The following is a 21,027-nucleotide window of genomic DNA, read 5'->3' as shown; positions in this document are numbered from 1 at the left end:
CACATAAGAACAACCCCCACTATATCAGACCAACTCTCTCCCCTAAGGAGGAAGAAGCAAAACGCACAAAACAACATATCAAGACACTCCCGCGTCTGTCTCCCCAGTCCCCGTGACCTTGACGCTTCCCGGCACTAGGGCAATTGTCGGCCCCAACCCAGCTGCGACTGTCGCAAACATCGCTCGGGAGCGCAGATCCACTTTCCGATAAGAGTCGGATCACAATGGACTGCCGAAGCCACCAGTTGTCCTCCGGGGTCGGGGCGGCGACATCAGTCAAGCGGCCGCCACTGTCCCCAATTAAGCAGGTGGCAGTGCTCGCCCTGTGCGGCGGCGTCTTCTGCGCGCGGCCCGTTTCTTGAGCCCGCGTTGTCGTCGAGCCTCGGGGCTATCCCGGACGCCAGCCAGCTGCACCGCCGCCCACAGCTCCCATTCATCCGGGCGCACCGGACCCCGCCTCGTTCGGCAGTGTTCTCTTCTCAAAAGAAAAGCGGTGAACCTCCGCACGAAGCGTCCGAAACTTAATTGGGCCGCAAGTGGTGTTTGTGAAGCCGCGGTGAGCTGTCGGCGTAAGATGAAACGGCGGCTTGACCTTTTTATGCTCTTGGTTCTTTGTGCACTGGCACAAAGGCGAGGAACACGCGTCCTTCCCCAAAAGGGGACAATGGGAGGCTTGGGTCAGCCCGCCTTGCTGCTCTCCTCGCAGCCCCACCCCCCCCCCCCCCCCCCGCCGGGGGCTCTCCGGGCTCTGCAGCGGCGACACCAAAGGCGACAGAAAGATGGGCGCTCCTAATGAGACCGCGCGCATCCCCATATCTCCCCGGGGCCCGCTCGACGACGAAGCCCCCCTTCCTTAGCCGCGAAGAAAGGAGGGGGGGAGGGGGGAATAAACACACATGGCGCATGCTAGCCCTCTACACGCCCCCCTCAAAATTCATCTAAGGGTTGCAGCACGCTTAGATGAATAAAACACACAAACAAAAGGGCTAGTGGCTTAACTACAACGCCAGCAGTCCCGCAACTCGGTTACAGCTTCCGCGTTACGCGCTACCCCTGCGGCTGCGGTCGGTCGTTTCCCTCCCGCGTGGCCAACAAACGACGTCGCGTACACACATGGCGCGTGACAAATAGAGACGGCACTCTGCGCTTGCTGTCCATGCCAGCGAGGAATTGCCGTTCAAGCCGTGCTTACCAACGCGCGTACAAACAATGAAAGCTACGGCTTCACGGACTGCATGCAGTGTCCTTCACAGCCCGCGGCACAGTGTTCTCATGTCTGAACTGTGCCGATGGCAGAGTTCGCACTTTGCACGACACGTTCACATCACTGCTGCGGATGACACCAGGGGTTCCTCCCCGTCCTCCGCCACGGCCCGTACGCCGCCGTCCGAATGCCAGCAACAGTTATGTAGCCGAGATAATGCGTCAGCATTGCTGTGCGAGCTCCCTTTGCGGTGCTGCACCACTACATTGTACCTTTGCAGCGCTAGCGCCCAACGTGTTAGCTTAGCCCCGTGTGGGGTGCTGAGCGTCAGAAATGCAAGGGGGTTGTGATCCGATACGACTGTGACCGGTGCGCCGAAAAGCCAGATGTCAAACTTCTTTAGGCCCCAGATTACTGCAAAGGCCTCCCTCTCAATAGTGGACCATCGGGTTTGCGTCGGAGAGAACCCGTGGCTCGCGAAGGCGATCGGGACCTCCGCACCCTTATAAAAATGGTCTATAGACTTTCTATAGACTTTTTATAGACTCTATAGCCATCCTATAGACTTTTCCTTTTGTCTATAGACAGTCTATAGAAAATCTATGGACTAAAGTCTATAGCTGCTTCAATTTCATTTTGTCTATAGACGGTCTATAGACTCTCTATAGACTAAGGTCTATAGCCGCCTCAATTTCCTTTCGTCTATAGACTGTCTATAGACCCTCTATAGACTAAGGTCTATAGCCGCCTCAATGTCCTTTCGTCTATAGACTGTCTATAGACCCTCTATAGACTAAGGTCTATAGCTGCCTGAATTTCCGTTCGTCTATAGACTGTCTATAGACTCTCTATAGACTAAGGTCTATAGCCGCCTCAATTTCCTTTCGTCTATAGACTGTCTATAGACCCTCTATAGACTAAGGTCTATAGCCGCCTCAATGTCCTTTCGTCTATAGACTGTCTATAGACCCTCTATAGACTAAGGTCTATAGCTGCCTGAATTTCCGTTCGTCTATAGACTGTCTATAGACTCTCTATAGACTAAGGTCTATAGCTGCCTCAATTTCCTTTCGTCTATAGACTGTCTATAGACACTTTATAGACTAAAGTCTATAGCTGACTCAATTTCCTTTTGTCTATAGACGGTCTATAGACTCTCTATAGACTGAAGTCTATAACTACCTCTATTTCCTTTTGTCTATAGACGGTCTATAGACTCGCTATAGCCTAGGGTCTATAGCTGCCTCAATTTCCTTTTGTCTATAGACTGTCTATAGACTAAAGTCTATAACTGCTTCAATTTCCTTTTGTCTATAGACGGTCTATAGACTCGCTATAGACTAAGGTCTATAGCTGCCTCAATTTCCTTTTGTCTATAGACTGTCTATAGACTAAAGTCTATAACTGCTTCAATTTCCTTTCGTCTATAGACGGTCTATAGACTAAGGTCTATAGCTGTCACAATTTACTTTCGTCTATAGACGACCTATAGACTCTCTGTAGACTACGGTCTATAGCTGCTTCAATTTCCTTTCGTCTATAGACGGTGTATAGACTCTATAGACTACGGTCTATAGCGGCTTCAATTTCCTTTCGTCTATAGACGGTCTATAGACTCTCTACAGACTACAGTCTACAACTACCTCAATTTCCTTTCGTCTATAGACTGTACACTATAGATAGTCAACTGCCTATAGACCAGTCTATAACAATCTTAATTTTATCTAACAATGTTCGATACTCTGACCTTCGACTAAGTCCGGAACAATGTCAATTTCTTTTTGCACTGTATGCTGAGGGGACCTGCATCTAGTGACCGCAACTATGTCGGGATTCCCCCACCTCCTTCGCTATTACGGAAATTAAAATGTATTGCGTAAGGCCATTACAACACCCTCCTGTATATTGTTTTCAGGAGCCTTGACAAGCTCCTTTTCGTTATACCGTGACGTATATTGTCAATACAATTAAATATTTAATGCTAACAAGTAAGCCGAGGAAAAGCAGCCGTTCTTGAAGTAAGGGCGCCCGCAAACAGTACTACATCGAACGAATACGCTGTCCCTTAAAGGAATCGCTCGACAAAATTTGATTCCATCTTTCAATCGTTATTGTCCAACGTGCTGAAATCAGAAACATTTTATCAACGGATCTACATTTCTCTTTAAAACGTCCTGAAAATAAAGGGGGAAATACGGGTGTGAGCATTCAAGGAAGCGCCCATCCCTTAGAAACATCTTAGATTAATCTCAAAGATCCTGGTCCTCTCTGCGATTAACATCTGCCATTTCTACCTTTGCAGTTTGTATTCACGTGAATAAGTGCTGCGACGCAACAATCACAAAGCCAGTATTTTTTCGTTCCTACCCTTGCACCTGCTGCTTCGGAGCCGATGACACGCTGATGTGGCGCATATCAGTTCTCTAAACACGAACACACGCAAAAAAGACGTTATGCTATGTAACCTTATAATTATTATTTGAGAATTGTACCACATACTATTCGGTGGGAGATGCGGCGCGTATACCGACAAGAAGTTAGATTTCGGTTCTGTTTTCACGAAAACAATAAAATTTTTAGAGGGTAAGCGAAGAATTTAAGCTTATAAACCGATTGCCTTCTGTGGTCTTGGATATCAGATCAAGCTGCGCACGGCAAGAGTGCGAGCGATAAAGATACGACCGTGAAATGGGTTTCTGTTTCACGTTTTACCCATTTTACCGCGAGACGGCGGAAAATCATTCGGGCTGCAAACAACCCTGTGCGTGGCTGCATCAATGGCGTTGGCGTGTTTATCACGGATTACGTTTTCTTCAAAATCCAGCTTCATCGTCCGCTTACGGTAAGTCTACACGTTTATATTTTATTCATTTGGTCTCCTAAACCACTCTAAGCAGAGCTGTGTGTGCAGAACAGATTATGTGCGCAGTTACAAACGTCCTATCTTCGTTTCTAAGGCGGAAGCCATCGGGCTCTCGACTAATGCCGCTTATCTCTGTGCCGCTGTCTTTACTAACGCGCGGAAAGGCAGTCTGTGCGATGCCCTTGATGATAAGCCGCTCCTCGCGAGCTGTCTACTAGATTTTTCGTGTTTCAAGGTAGATGCGCGGCCAGAAATGTCGTTTAGCCTGTGAATGACGGCCGAAATGGAACTGTGTGTTAGTTAGCGCCGTGTGAGCTCAATTTACTTTGCACCCCCGAAAACGTACTTACATACAGTCTCGTTCAGTGGTGGATTACATTTCTTTTCTTATCTTTGTGTTATCGCCTGTCTGGACCATGGAGTGCTGTTCTTTTGGAGGTGTGCATTGCTTGCTACGTATGGACGCTCGCTCGGTGCGCGTCGTGGACGCCGACGTTTCAGCAAAGGTGTCTTGTAACGCTATAGACTGGAACGCGAGACGTTTGTCAAAGTTGTAGTCAAGCGGCGCTGGAGGAATGCTTGTAGTGTGATGGGTGAATACAATTCGTTGCCGGCGCGAATGGCCGGCGTGCTCAAACACCGCGAAGAACCCACGAGCTCCATCCCATCTCCCCTTCGTTGCACACGTATGGATTCGTCCGTGTCTGTCATCAGAGCCGTTGGCCGCCGCCGCTGGCTTGCGGGCACTTCATTTTGAAAGCTGGGTAAAGGTCGGCTCGACAAGAGGTGGCTTACATTTCGTTCCGAGTGGTTCGTTCATGAATCCTGCTCACGCGTGCACAGATTTCTCGAATACCATTTGCGCTAGAGGCAAAGTATGTGTTTCTGATTTCAGACTGCTACGTTACGAAAGCGCCGATGTGACTCGCCGCTTATTTGCGCCTAAAATTAAATTAAGCTCTCGTGTTATTACAGCTGCACCTGTAATTGTTTCATTGAAATACTACCGACTTTGAGCACGTTCAATGCTTTCGCTGATTTTTCTAGCAGCGTTGGGTTAGGCTACCTCCATGCAATAAACACACCTCTTTACTGCGCTGTTGGGGCTGCACTTGAAGGAAAAACTAAGTTAATTTCAGACGGCATTTTATCGTGACAGTAATTTGCTGTCTCAACCTCGCGACTGCTTTTGAAACGGCGCAGCTGCAACCTCTCTGTGCTGTATTAGTATTCTGAATAATGAGCGCGGCATGGAAGCGCTGCAACCCGCTTGTTTCTAAGAGCGCGCGCAGATGTATGAGTATGCTGTTCCGTCTTTGTGCTTCAAGTTATAGGCGCAAATCTGTGGTGAACTGGTTGCTTCTGCCTGCTGGTTTTGTATAGCTTGTGCCCGTTTGAGTATCAGCTTAAGTACACTCGGCCAAATCTTTAACTGGCTCAGGTGTTGCATCGCTAAATGCACCTTGTAAAAAGGTGCCTTTTGGCTACACTGCTGGCATATTCATGTTGTAATTTAACGCGTGAGATGGAATTTCATAGTTTCTTTTTGTTAATATAATGTTTGAGTGGAGTACTTGCGTGTTTAGATCAAAGGTATCAAAATATTCATCGTCTGCCGCTATACGAAGAGCCGAAACAAGCGAAATACGAAGCAATGGTTCTGGTGGCGCATTTGCACTAATCTGGCTAAACGACTTGTCCGCCATGAAAGGAGTGGTACTTTGCCCAGAGAATGAGGCCATATGGACCAGATCCATTTCTGCGTATGCCGCTTGTTTCAGCTGTTCGTAGTGGCAGACGAATGTTTCTGATAATGTTGATCTAAACACGCAAGTACTGCACTCAAACATTATATGAACAAAAAGGAACCACGAAATGACATTTCACTCGTTAAATTACAGCATGAATATGCCAGCAGTGTAGCCGAAAGGCACCTTTTTTACAAGGTGCATTTAGCGATGCAACACCCGAGCCAGTTAAAAATTTGGCCGGGTGTACCAGGCTTCACGCAGGGTATTTTGAAGCGCTTCTTCTATAGCGGTTATAAGAATAAATGCTGCAATATTCTCCTTTTTGGATCCCTGTGTGAGGTGCACTGAATCTGTATTTTATGGAGGTGGCATTCTTAACAGCTCCTTGCGAGTCACTGCAGAAATGTGGCACAATTGTTCGAAGTCTTCTGTTACAAATAATGTAAAAGGATTGCCATAAAGAGGTCAGTATTGGCTGTAACAGTATTGCCATACAGAAATCAGTATCAGTACTGGATTCAGAGTAGAGTGCTCCAGGGATTAGGGGTCTTTGTTACAATGTTTTATATGATTGAGCCGGCGTGATAGCTCAGTGGATGTCATGTTCGTATGGCGACCTGAAAGATGCAGGTTCGATTCCGGCCTAGGCGGTCGCATTTTAATATTGGCAAAATGCTAAAGGCCTGTGTACTCTGCACAGGTGGCCGAAATTATTCCCCAGCCTTTCACTTCAGCGTCTCGTAGCCTGTGTCGCCTTGGGTTTTTGAACCCCATAAAACCAAACCAAAAGATCAAGATTGCCTTTTTAGAATGGCATAGCCAAGATATGCCTTCCATTGTAAAGCACATGTGTAGAGGTGGAATGGGAATTTTTTTTTTCAGTTCCTCTTATATTATTTTTTTCCTTTGAGCTGTACAGGTAAACATGCCCGGACGATTTACTGCAGACAACAGGCCACAAGAATGCTTCTGAGGAAACTAGCCGGACTGTTACTTTCAACTTTTATGTTACTGTGGTGCATTCTTATGGTGCATGTATTGCATATTCCCAGCCTGGATAGCTTGGAAATAAACTAAATTTGTAAGTATATTGATTGTTTCATGTGTGAACTCTGTCTGGTGACCTTTTTCAATGATTGTGGACAGTCTATAGGCAGTCTATAGATAATGGTCTACTAATAGTTTAGTAGACAGAGGTCTATAGACTGTCTATAGACGAAGGTCTATAGCACTGCCAGGCCACACACCTATGGAATGTCTATAGACAGTCTATAGACATATGTCTACTGGACCAGTAGACTTTTGTCTGTAGACTGTCTATAGACGGTAATCTACAGGAAGTCTATGGCCATAAGTCTATAGGTCGTCTATAGTCCGTCTATAGACAAGTGTCTATAGACAGCTCTATAGGAAATGTATGACCATAAGTCTATAGATCGTCTATAGACTGTCTATAGACCTATAGACTTTCAGTAGACATTTGTCTATAGACTGTCTATAGACAAAAGTCTACTAAAAGTGTATGGCCATAAATCTATAGACTGTCTATAGACCAGTCTAAAGGATTTGTCTATAGACAGTCTATAGACTTCATAGACTAAAGTCTATAGACAGTCTATGGACTTTCTATAGAAATTTTTATAAGGGCACCGTCCTCATGCCGCTGAGAAAGGCAGACCCCGGCGGCGAACGCGGAGGCGTCTGTGTAAAGCCAAAATGGCTTGTCCGGGTCCGGCGTCCCAAGGGCAGTGGCCTCACAAAGCGCAGCCTTGAGGCGTTGGAACGCGCTGTCGGCCACGCTAGACCACGGAATTTTGTTCGCGACCCTCTTTCCCGTCAGTTCGGTCAACGGCCTCGCCACCTCAGCGTAGTTGCGCACATACTCTCCCCTACCTACTCTCATCATTAGTTCTCCCGGTGGTTTCATAGGATGGGCGTCTGCGACCGTTCCCGCATTCAGCATGCGGAAGTCTACGCATAACCTTATGCTGCCATCCCGTTTTGATACGCAGACGACGGGATGGGCGTGCGGGCTCTCGCAGGGGACAATTAAGCCGAGATTCAGCAGCTCATCTACCTGCTTGCTCACCTCCCCTCTCAAGCTGGTTGGCACCCGGTACGCATGCGACGCTCTAGGCGCAAAACCTTCTGCCAGGATTATGTCGTGCTCTTTTACTTTAGCCACCCCGGGTTTCTCGTCGAACAGGTCTCGGTGCCTCTTAAATACGTCCCGAGTCGCACTTCGGTCCCTCTCCGGCATGTGTGCGGTCATTTCCACCGAGAGTATCTCTGTTCCTGGCTGGGAACTCTTTGGGCTAGGTGCACATTCAACTTCCCCGGACGCGTCGTCCTCCTCAAACATTACGCTGAGCGCCATTACCCTACTCTGATATGAGTGGAGTTTCCCGGCATGAACGAGCTTTTTACCCCCTTCAGGCACCTGTACAAAGTATGAATGGTCGCGGTACTTGCCGGCGACCGTACCTGGCCCCTTCCATCTTGGAAGCATTTTCCCTCCGCGCTGATCGTCAAACACGAGCACCGCTTCCCCAGCCTCGAAGCTTTTGACGGAAGCACGCTGATTATACTGGCGGGCGTACACGTTCTGCTGCCTTTCTCTGATCAGCTCCGCAGCTTCCGCCGCTTGCCCAGTATCACCCGAGTGTATGAAGTCCGCGGTTCCCCTTTCATCTGAAGCTATAATCCCTTGGGATTTTCCTTCCACCTCGAGGGACTCCCATGCCTCCTGCGACAGAAGGCAATCGGTTTGCGTGACCAACTTTTCAGTGAGGGCGCATAACACCGGTACGGCTTCCATTACGTTGGCGAAGACTCCTGTGTCCTTGTGCATAGTCATTGGCAATACCGCCAGCTTGGCTTCCACCTTTTCACCGAATGCGGATATTAAATTTATTTTCCCGTGAGGCTTCGTCAGCCCAGGTGGTACGACACTCTCCCTCACAACCGTGATTTCCGCGCCTGTGTCAAGGATAGCGTTTATTTCCTTACCCTTGCAACGGAGTGCCACGGCCGTCAGCTCACTACGCCCGCTTCCTACACACCCCATAGCTACCCGAGCGGACAGGCTATTTGCGTTCTCACTGCGTGCCTTCGGGATGGTCTGGCTTGAGCTATGCGGACAGTTCGATCTCAAATGTCCTGTTGAGCCGCACCTGAAGCAGCTGATGGAGCGCGCCTTAGCGCTCGGCACCTGAGAATTTAGTGTCAACGGTTTACCCCTTTCCTTGACTAGCGCGATACCTCGTGCGCTGGGACCCTCGAAATTTTTCTGCTCGGACTTTTTGCCGGCGCTATTCTTACCCTCCGCCTCCTCAAACGTTTGAAGGAGCGCGGCCATCTCGGGCGCCTTCACCCACTCCTTCCCTTCTTGAAGGATAATGAATTTTAGCGCTTCCTCCGACAGGTGGCTCTTTACCTGATCTGCCACCAGTAACGCGGTTAGTCCCTCTAGGGTTTTGACTCCTCTCGACTCAAGATACAAGTGGAGGTAACTCTGGATGCGCGTTACAAACGTCCGCCACCCTTCGTTCGCTCTCTTGTGCGAGCCTCGGAAGCGGCTGAGGTATTCTCCAGCGGAAAGCCTCAGCTCTTCCAGCACCGCCCTTTTGAGCGCGTCATAATCTCGATGCTGAGATGGCGTCAGCCTAGTTGAGAGAAACTGCACCTTTTCCGCTATTAGCGGGAAGATGATCTGCCCCCATCGGTCTCTTGGGACGTCGTACGCCTGGAGCGTGTTCTCCGCGGACTCGAACCACACTGGAACCTCGGCGTCCGCCGGAAATTTTGGGAGGGCTCCTGCGAGTAGCTTCGAGAAGCGCCTCAACTCCCCGTGCGCGTCCCATGCCTCTGGCGAGTCCGAGCTCTCTCCTCCGCCTCTCCGCAGCATAGACTGCAGTTTTGCAAGCTCAATTTGTCGCTCTACGAGCAGTATCTGTTTATCTAACATCTGGTCCCTCGACGCAACCGGCTCCACCGGAACATCACTCGTCCCGGCCCCCTCACCGTACTCCTCGTCACTCATTTCCTGGGGTTTTTGTCTGTCGGGGTTTAAGTGACCGAAGCGTGTTTCCATGCACGCTGGAAGCCTTATTCGGACAGCGGCGTTCGCACCAATGCGAAGAACGAAGAGGACTCTCCCCTTTGAAGCGGAGCACTGCTGTCCCTCGTAGCTCGTCGCTGTCCCTCCTGAGGTTGGCCGCCTGCGATCAGCTGTCCCTTGCCGCCCGGTGGTCTCGACTGTCGCCGCTCCACTGGTGCCGACGTCAGTTGACTTCCGATGACCAGGCCTGGCTTCCTCGACGGCTGCCGCTTCTCTCCGCCTGCACCTTGTCCTCTCGAACCGCCGATGTTCGACTTGTGGCGCCTGGACGTCTCCCCTTCTTTGCCTTCCCTTCTTCCTGTGCTTCCTTCTGATAGCAACAGGATCCTGTCGACTGCGCCAGTAAAGTTTCGCTCTTGCTTCCTTCTGACAGCAAAAGCGAATAGGTTCTTTTCCTCTTCTTTCTTCCTTTGCACCAGGGGTGCCCCGTCGGAGACGGCTTGTTATAATGACTTGAAGGCTGAAGGTCTATAGGAGATGATACTTGCAAACAACAGAGAACTTGCAGGGGATATAACTTGAAGCTTTATATACAATAGTTTACATATATATACAAGTTGAGCAGTGAGCACGACAACAACATGGAACTGGCTAACATTTAGGGGAGGCCCCTACTCGGCATAGCCGAAGATGCGTTACATCTATCTCCGTAGCCCAGAACCCCTCTTCCGGGCTCCGGGACCCAGTTTTAAAGACACATGGGCCCGGCCCACATTCATCAGCATCCAATCGTGTCAAACCCTTAACACGATTGGTTTTTAGCCGCGTGGTCCGCCCTCCAACTTCCTTAAGGCACATAACTCTCTCTCAAATGTACATATTGTAAAAACGGCATCATTTTCCCCTTAAAACACCGTACATTCCGAGAATTCACACACATACGGATTGGCCCCCCCGGGTTACGTGCTCCGCCCCACACTTCCACCGTAGTAAACAAACTCTCTCCCCTATGGAAAGAAAAAGCAAAACACATAAGAACAACCCCCACTATATCAGACCAACTCTCTCCCCTAAGGAGGAAGAAGCAAAACGCACAAAACAACATAGCAAGACACTCCCGCGTCTGTCTCCCCAGTCCCCGTGACCTTGACGCTTCCCGGCACTAGGGCGATTGTCGGCCCCAACCCAGCTGCGACTGTCGCAAACATCGCTCGGGAGCGCAGATCCACTTTCCGATAAGAGTCGGATCACAATGGACTGCCGAAGCCACCAGTTGTCCTCCGGGGTCGGGGCGGCGACATCAGTCAAGCGGCCGCCACTGTCCCCAATTAAGCAGGTGGCAGTGCTCGCCCTGTGCGGCGGCGTCTTCTGCGCGCGGCCCGTTTCTTGAGCCCGCGTTGTCGTCGAGCCTCGGGGCTATCCCGGACGCCAGCCAGCTGCACCGCCGCCCACAGCTCCCATTCATCCGGGCGCACCGGACCCCGCCTCGTTCGGCAGTGTTCTCTTCTCAAAAGAAAAGCGGTGAACCTCCGCACGAAGCGTCCGAAACTTAATTGGGCCGCAAGTGGTGTTTGTGAAGCCGCGGTGAGCTGTCGGCGTAAGATGAAACGGCGGCTTGACCTTTTTATGCTCTTGGTTCTTTGTGCACTGGCACAAAGGCGAGGAACACGCGTCCTTCCCCAAAAGGGGACAATGGGAGGCTTGGGTGAGCCCGCCTTGCTGCTCTCCTCGCAGCCCCCCCCCCCCCCCCGCCGGGGGCTCTCCGGGCTCTGCAGCGGCGACACCAAAGGCGACAGAAAGATGGGCGCTCCTAATGAGACCGCGCGCATCCCCATATCTCCCCGGGGCCCGCTCGACGACGAAGCCCCCCTTCCTTAGCCGCGAAGAAAGGAGGGGGGGAGGGGGGAATAAACACACATGGCGCATGCTAGCCCTCTACAGAGACCATCGACACACGACATAGAATCTATTAATTCTGCATCCGTGACAAACACTAGATCAAGTGTGTTGAAATAACGAGTGGGTGCGCTGACTGTTTGAATAAAGTTAAACAGAAGTATTAGGTCAAGAAACGCTTTAGACAGACGGGAGGATCCAGTTAAGTTGGCGCAGATAATATCGGGAAAATTGAAATCGGCGCAAAGTATCTGTGTATCAGTGTCTTTATCACAAAAAGAACTTCGCTTCCTGAATCGCACTTCTTAGTTTGTGTTTGCTTGCAGGGATCCTGGTGCATGAATGACTCTGTGCGTTGTTTTCTATTTTGGTGTCTGAATGTATTTATACGCGCAGCGTGCCAAATAAATGTCAGTTGCTAGTTCAGCGCTGTGTTGTCCATTTCCTCCTTTCCACCGCTCTCTTTTTTGGCCTTCGGCCTTGCGCTGTTTCAATCATATCGTATACAATTAGCGCGGGGAAAACGACAATTCAATTCGAGCAGGATTGAATGCAGTTCGTTAGTAAAGGAAATGTCACAATCAGGCGCGCGATAACAAGCAATCAGTATGTATGTGATTCCAGAAAATGAAAAGTTAACACACATAATTTCTTGACGGCAGCTAATATCAATAGTGAAGGAAGGCGTGCAGGACTTAATGAAGACGAGTACGCTCCACCCTTTCGACCGAGCCTATCGCGCCTGTGAATGGTGAATGCTGTAATGTTATCAAGTAGTTCGTCGTTCCGAATGTCAGCAGTCAACCAAGTCTCTGTGAATGCCGCGATATCGGTGCTGTTATCGTCTAGAATAGCTTCTATAGATTCCTTCTTGGGCATGAAACTACGTACGTTGGCAAGCAAGGTAGGCATGGCTCGACATTCAAAAACTGTCGCAGGTGTTACAAGTGGCTGGCATGGCGGCAAAAACGGGCGCCGGTACGTTCGCGATGACTGCTATGCTTTGACTTCTTGCACCATTTCAGATTCACCATCGTAAATGTACTGTTTGCTGCCAATAATAAGTTTGTCGAAGCGCATCTTGAAGGTTGAGTTGCTCTGCTGGCCGTACGCGAAGAGTTTCGCTCGAGCTAATCTAACACGTGCAGAATAGGTTTGGTTTATGGGGTTTAACGTCCCAAAGCGACTGAGGCTATGAGAGACGCCGTAGTGAAGGGCTCCGGAAATTTCGACCACCTGGGGTTCTTTAACGTGCACTGACATCGCACAGTACACGGGCCTCTAGAATTTCTCCTCCAAAGAAATTCCAGCCGCCGCGGCCGGGATCGAACCCACGTCTTTTGGGACAGCAGCCGAGCACCATAGCCACTGAGCCACCGCGGCGGCACACGTGCAGAATAATCTTCGCGAACTTTATACACCGAATCTTTCAGCTTAGGGCCAGCAGAGAGGATTTCGGACTTCTTTTTAAAGTTGACCAGTTTTACAATAATGGGGCGGCTTCTAGATTCACGGAACTATCCCATTCTGTGGGCGCGTTCAATTTCAGCACTTTCGAGAGTTATGGCCAGCTGCTCAGAACAAAATTTGATAATGGATGACTCAGATTCTGCCCAAGTTTCACTCTTAACGTCGGGAATGCCAAAAAAATCAAGTTAGAGCGCCGGAGACGATTTTCAGAGTCGTCGCATTTCTTCGTGAGCGCCCTAATGTCAGACGATATCATACCAATAGTAGGGTTAGTGTCCGGACTTGTTTTGTGCTCCTGGGATTTGTAGGTCTCTACGAATTTTCAAGTGCGTCAACACGGACAGAAAGACCACTGACCAGGTTGTCTATTTTGGTTTGCGCAGAACGGATTGTTGCAACTTCGGCATACACGAAACACTGGCATACGCGAAACACTGGCCATACGCGAAACACTTTTGCACAACAGATGGACGGACTGTAAGGAACAGTGTATAATATACCCACGACATCTTTTACAGACGTGCCCATTTTTATCGCGAAGGCGACAAAATATTTGTCGCATGACGACTTGGTAACCCAAGAACAACACACACAATCTAGCATCATTACAAAACATGCCATCGGGGCATACGGCAGTGAGAGAGTAGTGCAAGAGAAGTCGACGAGCACCTCTGAATACTGTGAAAACAACCGGCAAGAAGTTGCTTCTGCACCTAAACCCCCATCGTCCCGAACGGCGGCCCACAGCCATCCCCAATTCAATCGTTTTTCACATAAACTCCTGAGCCACGCTCACCTCCTCGAAGTGAGACCGCATCTCTCAGCATGTGCCGAACTCTGTCATTCCAGCATCATCTATTGCGCTAGCGTCGAGACGCCTTCAGCGCAAGCCTCGATCAGACTGAGCAGTGCCTACTGCGCTGCACCTTCGATGCAGAGGCGCCGCTCCGGGCAGTCACTCACCGCCCAGAAGAGGCCCGCCCAGCGTCTCTGGTAGACCTCCGCCGCATGGAGTCGAGTGGGGAGTCCTTGGGGCGATAAAAACAAAAGGCGTCGCCACACAGACAGGGCGCGCAGATAGGACGGACGCCGCCGACTCGGCGAGGGCTGCTCGCGTCCGCCGGAGTGGCGCTTCCGGCCCTCGCCCCGCACTCTCTGCCCTCTCGCGGCAGCACTCATCGCGCTACGATACTCCAGGACGCCCATTTGTGTGTGAGATGGAAACTGGGGTGCAGAAACGAGCAGAGATTCGCTCTCGTCCTACAATTACGTAAGCCGTACCGGTCAGCGAAGTTGGTGGAGCCACTGCTCCGGTGAAGCGGTGGTCCCGGATTCGAACACGGACGAAATTTTAATTACCAAGTTTCTGGCGAAGCTCTACAGCTTTCATTTCTGTGCTCATGGCTGCGCTTTGGTGGACGCCAGTGAGTTATTGCTCCCTTATTACTACCGCGGTTGTTGTATGGCGCACGGCAGTATTATAACTGTACGTTTGCATTTCTTTAAGTGGAAAACCAGCGGAAAGGACGCGCTCACAAGGAGAAGTGCACAGGACAACGCTGGAAACACAACTGAAAATTCTTTCCTTGGTGAATCGCCAACACCAGAACAGTGCGCGCATGCGCCAGAGCAACCACAAACGTTAACAAAACAACAAAAACAAAATTGATTAAGCGACCGAAGATTTCATGTGAAAACCTGGCGTGTTGGCAATTCACCAAGTAAGAATTTTCAGTTGTGTTTCCAGCGTTGTCCTACGCACTTCTTCTGCTTGTGAACGCGTCCTTTCCGCTGGTTTTCTACTTACCATGCACCAACTGACCCAACAAGCTACGCTTCTTCAATAGTTTCATTACTGTGCGTGTGCTTCCCGCGCCCTTAACGGGACCAGGTGAGGCCAACACATCCTGTTTGTGCGCTGTTGAAACGCGAGTTGTGCCCATCGCATAGCATTGGCTTGTGAAACACACCGCACAGGTTGGCGTGAGCCCCACCATCGAGGCCCCACCGAATGTTTAACTTTAATGTTCTAGAGCGTGCTCCACCTCTGGGTTTCCTGTAAACATTGGACCAAATTCTCTGAAAACATCTTTATCGCCTTCTTTTTGCTGTGTAGAGCATTTATTTATTTATTTATTTATTTATTCAAAATACCCCCAAAGGCCCTCATTTGAGGGTATTACATGGGGGGGGGGGGGATTAAGTACAAAGCATTGTTATAAGGTTAAAATATAGCACGAAAATAAAATAGGAATCACAAAATATTAATCATCAATAGGCATTCACAGAAAGGGTCGCAACAATGCACATAACAGCAAAATTTGAGAATAAATAACAGCACCCCTAGAAAAAGAAAAAAAAAAGAAAAAAGACGACAGTGGAAAAAGTGCGCTAAAGTACAAAACAAAAAATTTAAAATAAAAAGAACACAAGGCGGAAGAAAGAACTCTGAAAAAAATACCTTTTTAGTTGTTGAAACATGAGTGCATAAGATGTTGGAATTTATTTAGATCGGATTCTGTGGCAATTTCTGATGGCAAAGCGTTCCATTCGGTTATTGTGCGTGGTAAAAAAGAATAGGCATAATGGAATGACTGGAATGGAATGACCTAGTGTTTAGCATTAAAGCTAAACACTCGGCGGGGCCACGACGGTGGGGCCCGCGCCAACCTGCGCGATGTGTTTCACAAGCCAGTGCTATGCTCAGTTCGTCGTCGCATCGGCAGCCTTTGCTTATTTTACGAATTTTACCACAGTTAACTTTCGTGCGCGCCCTACATCGTCCCGTCCACCCGCATATCTCATCGCACTTGTTATCTTTTCCAAGTTTCTCGCCCACGTGTCCGCACGGTTACTTTTGCAGCCTCATTTCCCCCCCGTACCATTGTGGACTGGAACGACCTTCCCCGAGACATTGCAGCCATCATGTGCTCCGCGACCTTCGCTGACAATCTTCGTGCTCATTGCCGACAACGAATATTGTACCCACCCCTTATGTAATGCCCCTCACCGGGCCTTTAAGGAAAGTAAATGAAATGAAATGAGCAGAACTCGCGTTTCAACAGCGCACAAACAGGACGTTTTGGCCTCACCTGGCCCCGTTAAGGGCGCGGGAAGCACACGCACAGTAATGCAAACTTACAGTTATAATACTGCCATGCGCCATACAAGCGATAAAAGGCACAGACTGAAAACACGACGTAGCTAAAAACGATAAAAAGCGGCGAAAGAACATTAAAAGCATGACACGTGGTGTATAAGGCCAAAGAAACATGACTGAATGGAATCCAACAGGATGATAAAACGATATTGTAGAAAAAACGTAACAAATGCAGTAAAAGAAAATACGTGAAACAAGAAAAACCTGATAAAAAAGCCTGTGCGCTGAACACTTGATATTACACTGAGGGGGAAAAAACACCTTTACACATGCTCTTACTCAGGAAAACCTTTCTAAAAAGCATTCTTCAGTTTTATACAAGAAGATAGATGCATCGCTAACAGCATTCGCGCCCTTTTTTCTGATCAGAAAAGCTTCTTTTAATTCACGGGACACTCGATCATGGCCTCTACCTAAAACAACAGTTTTTTCAAGAATGGGCCGGCAGGAGTTTTGTTCACAGTCCTTGCAATGAAGAGGCAGATTCGAACCTGTTCCTGTCCCCATCGAACGTTCATGCTCCCTCAACCTTTCATTCAGGCAACGCCCCGTTTGTCCAACATACACTTTTCCACATGTGAGTGGGATCTGATATACAACCTGTAAGGCCGCTGCTAATTCCAGCTGCAACTACTGTATAGGGTGCTGCCCTCGCGGCGGTGGCTGTCCATTGTGAACGACAGCACCGCCGCTACCTTCAGGGCGCCCCCCACCCCTATCCCCCCTTATGCATACGCTAACGTCGGAAAGGCGCCTGATGGCCCACAGCGGCCTTGAAGGGTCAACGCTCTTTTCCAGCTACCACGGTGCAGGGCGCTGCCCCCGCGGAAGGGGCTGTCCCATTATGAACAAAAGCCCCTCCAAGCACAGTGCAGTAAGGAGTTGGTACGCACTGTTATCTTCACGATGTCTCTGCCAATTTGTGGGAGAAAACAGGAACCATTTCCTAGCTGATCTGCCGAACTGACAGAGAGAGCCCAGGAAAGCACGATTCGAGCATTTTTTGGCGACGTGGGGAACGACATGCGTTCCTCACTTTTATCCGCCCGCTCATCGATCACGCTTGTCCGAACGCCCCACCGTCTGTGCCGTACCGGCTTCTCTCTCATCTATTGTTTAAGCACTGAGGACAGACAGGGGGTACGCATCTGTACCAAGATCTTGACGAGCAGTGCGAGTGGAGAAGGGGTGGGGGGGGGGGGGGGGGGCGGCGGTCTGCTTGGGACAGGTCAGAAGGAGACCCCCAACGGGAGAGGACGTGCATGCTCTCTCCAACGAGAGAGTAGTGTTGTATTTGTTCTTTATGTTCTTAGCGAGCCCCTGGGTTTGAGGCTGAGCTCAACCCACGGGGTAGGTCAATGATTGGAGAATTGATGCTTGGGGCGGGCCACTTAAAATGACCGCCCCATTTCTTTGTTTGTTACGGTTATAAAAACCGAAGTAAACGGATGGAGACCAGCCTGAGCTGGGGCTCCATGCTTAGCATGTAAAATTCTGCTACTAGGCTCTAACCTGCGGGGTCGAAGAGTAAAGTAGCGCAGTTTGTTTTTCCCTTTGTAAATTCATGTCTGCTGTTTTCCAGTTTTGCTCCTTGTATATGTTGTAAATATATGCTTCTCTTATATTTGTCATCATCTACGAGAAACAACGCCTCCTGGTCTTCCTTCACGCCGAATTAACTAGAGGAAGGGTTTGCGAACCTTCCTTTGAAGAATCTTTACTGGCGCAGCCGACAGGATTCGGCACGTCTCATCTCCAGGAGCTGGCATCGCAGCAACAGCCACACGCCATCTGACACGGAGCAGCGAGGAGCTGTCAAGGGACAACTCCAGCTGGTGGAACGAACGCATCATCCGGGCTCTGGGCGGCAGACAACAGAAGATCTGCGCCGGGTGAGTGGGATTTCTTGCGTTTTGTTGAAGCAGGCATGGTGGTTAGTTGGTGAGGCTCATGGTTGAGACGAGAAAACAGTTAGCTGCTAAAGATAGCGAACCCAATCCTGAGGACGAAATGAGGACGAATCCTCGCCAGGAGCAGCAATCGCCAGAGGGCGGTGTAGAAACGGGGATGGATGAGAAAGAGGTAGCAACTCTGGAGGACGATTTTAGTGGGGAGAGCGGGTCACAGACCGGCGACCAGAGACAGACATTGTCACTAGACGCTACATCAGCCGATACAGAGAGGATGGCTATTCGCCGTATGGAGTTAAAAGTGGAAATGGAGCTACGAATGCGCGAAATTGAATCCAGGGAGCGATTGGCACTCAAGCAGATGGAGCTTAGGCTGTCTAATGGTCGACTGTCACCGTTTGGGTCGGGACAAAGCGATGAGCGGTGTATAGGCCCAGACCCAATAGCGCAATGTGCGAAAGTCCTGAAGGGCTATAGAATGCCATGTGATGCTGATGTGCCACTGTGGTTTGAGAAGGTGGAGAAGCTGTTCACTACTTTCAATATTCCAGACAGTAGCCGAGTGCACTTAATAATGCCGGCACTGACAGAGCGAGTCAGGTACTTGCTTCGTAACCTTGACGGAGCGGAATGCACGGACTATGAGGCGGTAAAAACAGCGGTTCTAAGCGAATTAAAACTCACTCCGACGGAGTATCTTGAGAGATTTGAGAAAGCAGCAAAAAGAAAGGAGGAGACGTGGGCTCAGTTTGCGTCTCGTGTGAAAACTTACCTAGCGTACTACATCCAGTCTAGAGGGGTAGATTCAAAAGAGGCTTTGATGGATCTCATGGTTTCCGATCGCATTAAGGCAAGCCTCAGCCCGGAGGGAATTGAATATGTGCGCCTCCGCGAAGGAGAAAGTTGGCTGAAGCCTAAAGAAGTATCGAAGGCTCTACAAACCTTTGAGCAGGCAAAAGGCAAAGGGCGCGCTACAAAGCAGATTACGACACCAGCACAGCATGCGGGCCAAAAACAGTCCAGTAATGAAAAGCCCGCAATAAAGTGCCATCTGTGTCATGGGCTGGGCCATTTTGCTAGGAATTGCCCGCGAGCAACAGGAAGTGAACAGCGCCAGAAACAAGCATATGTGCACAAGCAGAGGGTGCAGAGGGTCACGCTGGCGGATGAGACAGAAGTAAAGAACGCGGCGGTAAACCAAAGCACACTTTTAACTGCGAAAGTGGAAGTGCCAATGCAAGGTTCGAGGGCGGCTTCATCGAGACTCGAGTTCGTAGACCTCCTTGTATGCGAAAACGTCGGTACAAAGGCATTACTCGACACGGGTAGTGAAATCACGGTAATAAGGGAGAGCATATTACCGCAGGCGCGGACGGAACCATCAGGGACGGTGAGGCTAGTGTCGGCTTTCGGCAGATCTATTCAGGCGAAATTGGCGACGATCCCTGTAAGAATTTCTCAACCAGGAACAGTCGCAGACGATCAAAAGATAGGCATAGTGTGTGCCCTCACTGATGAGCTGGCTGATGGGGTGGACTGTTTACTATCGTTAGAAGACTGGCAGCTACTTAAAAAGCACAGTGATGAGGTGCACACAACAAGTAGGAGTACTGCAGTCAGTCTGGCGTCCAACCAAGAACCTGCAAGCGCGGCAAATCAGAATGGCGAGGCACTGACATGCGAGGTTGGCAGGGCGCCAAATGACGAGGTTCCGCGAGAGGAAGGAGAGCCATGCGATAAGGACGATCCAGTTTCGCTGGCTAGCCAGCGAGAAACGTTTCGAGCGGCGCAGCTCGCTGACGAGACCTTGAGGAAAGCATGGGAAAATGCTCAGCACGGAAAGGCGGGTATGTTTGTTACCGAGGGATTGCTGCACCATTGCGACTCAATAGCAGGTACTAAAGTGCGACAATTGGTGCTTCCCCAAGAGAGACGAAAGGAAGTTCTGTCCTTGGCGCATGAATCGCTGTGGGGTGGGCACCTGGGTCCAAGGAAGACCAAGGCCCGCATAAAGTATGACTTAAATTGAATTCAGCGCAAAAATACAGACAAGGGACAAAGAGAGACACACTGAGACGTTCACGAGCGCTAACTACCAACTGTTTATTCATGCGGAAGTACAGGGGATATATAGGAAGGGAATGAAGAGCATGCGCGTAGCGAGGTACAGATAATGCACATCCGTCAAGCAATCGAGTTAATCAAAAAACGAATCTAAAAAAGCACATTCAGATGAGTATATGTGTACCGACGTGTCACTGACACAACGTTCGGACAGCTTTCTGATATAATAAGCTTCTAAAACGAGCCTTGCCTTATCATTACCGCTCTTGCCAAGAATCGTGGTCTTCTCTAATCCCGCCCTACATTTACACGAAGCAAGGTGCCGCACAAGATTCACATTCGTGTCGTTATTTTCTATGTTTTTGGCATGCTCCCGTAGCCGGTCATTAATACAGCGGCCAGTTTGGCCAACGTATGAAGCCCCACATGAGAGGGGAATGCAGTACACCACACCTATTGCACATTTGGCGTAGGCGAACCCATGTTTTTTGTTGCAGCCCCTGCCGGCACAACCAGTAATGCGAGGGCATAGCTTGGACAGCTTGTTTGGAGCTGAGAATACCAAGGGCACGTGATGCCTGCCAGCCACTTTTTTGAGGTTGTGAGAGAGTTGGTGTACATAAGGGACCACCACCGGCTTAGAAGAAGG

At 49.7% G+C, this 21,027-nt stretch overlaps 2 protein-coding genes across 3 annotated transcripts in view; one reads left to right on the top strand and one right to left on the bottom strand.

Annotated features, from left to right (window-relative positions):
- Nucleotides 1-14,610, bottom strand: part of LOC149324983 (solute carrier family 41 member 3-like) — a 261,247-nt gene extending 246,637 nt beyond the window's left edge. The window contains exon 1 of one of the 2 annotated variants that reach the window (XM_089562951.1): nt 14,208-14,610. The gene's annotated coding sequence lies outside the window, so the exon portion shown is untranslated. The other variant, XM_089562952.1, reaches the window with a different exon arrangement.
- Nucleotides 3,397-20,343, top strand: LOC149324982 (uncharacterized). Its single transcript, XM_089564158.1, has 2 exons — nt 3,397-4,046; nt 18,134-20,343. Exon 2 carries the CDS (start codon nt 18,355-18,357, stop codon nt 20,341-20,343), a length of 1,989 nt encoding a protein of 662 aa, XP_089420284.1. The 5' UTR covers nt 3,397-4,046; nt 18,134-18,354.
- The last annotated feature ends 684 nt before the right edge of the window (nt 20,344-21,027 follow it).

Source organism: Amblyomma mixtum, chromosome 10 (genome assembly GCF_055824585.1).
Source record: "Amblyomma mixtum isolate Tamu chromosome 10, ASM5582458v1, whole genome shotgun sequence".
Taxonomy (NCBI): domain Eukaryota; kingdom Metazoa; phylum Arthropoda; class Arachnida; order Ixodida; family Ixodidae; genus Amblyomma; species Amblyomma mixtum.
Note: the sequence above shows the minus strand (reverse complement) of the source record. Positions and strands in the feature narration are given on the sequence as shown.

Bases quoted from the DNA above. Each gene is read 5' to 3' on its own strand.
- LOC149324982 (XM_089564158.1), top strand. From the start codon at position 18,355: ATGGTTGAGACGAGAAAACAGTTAGCTGCTAAAGATAGCGAACCCAAT.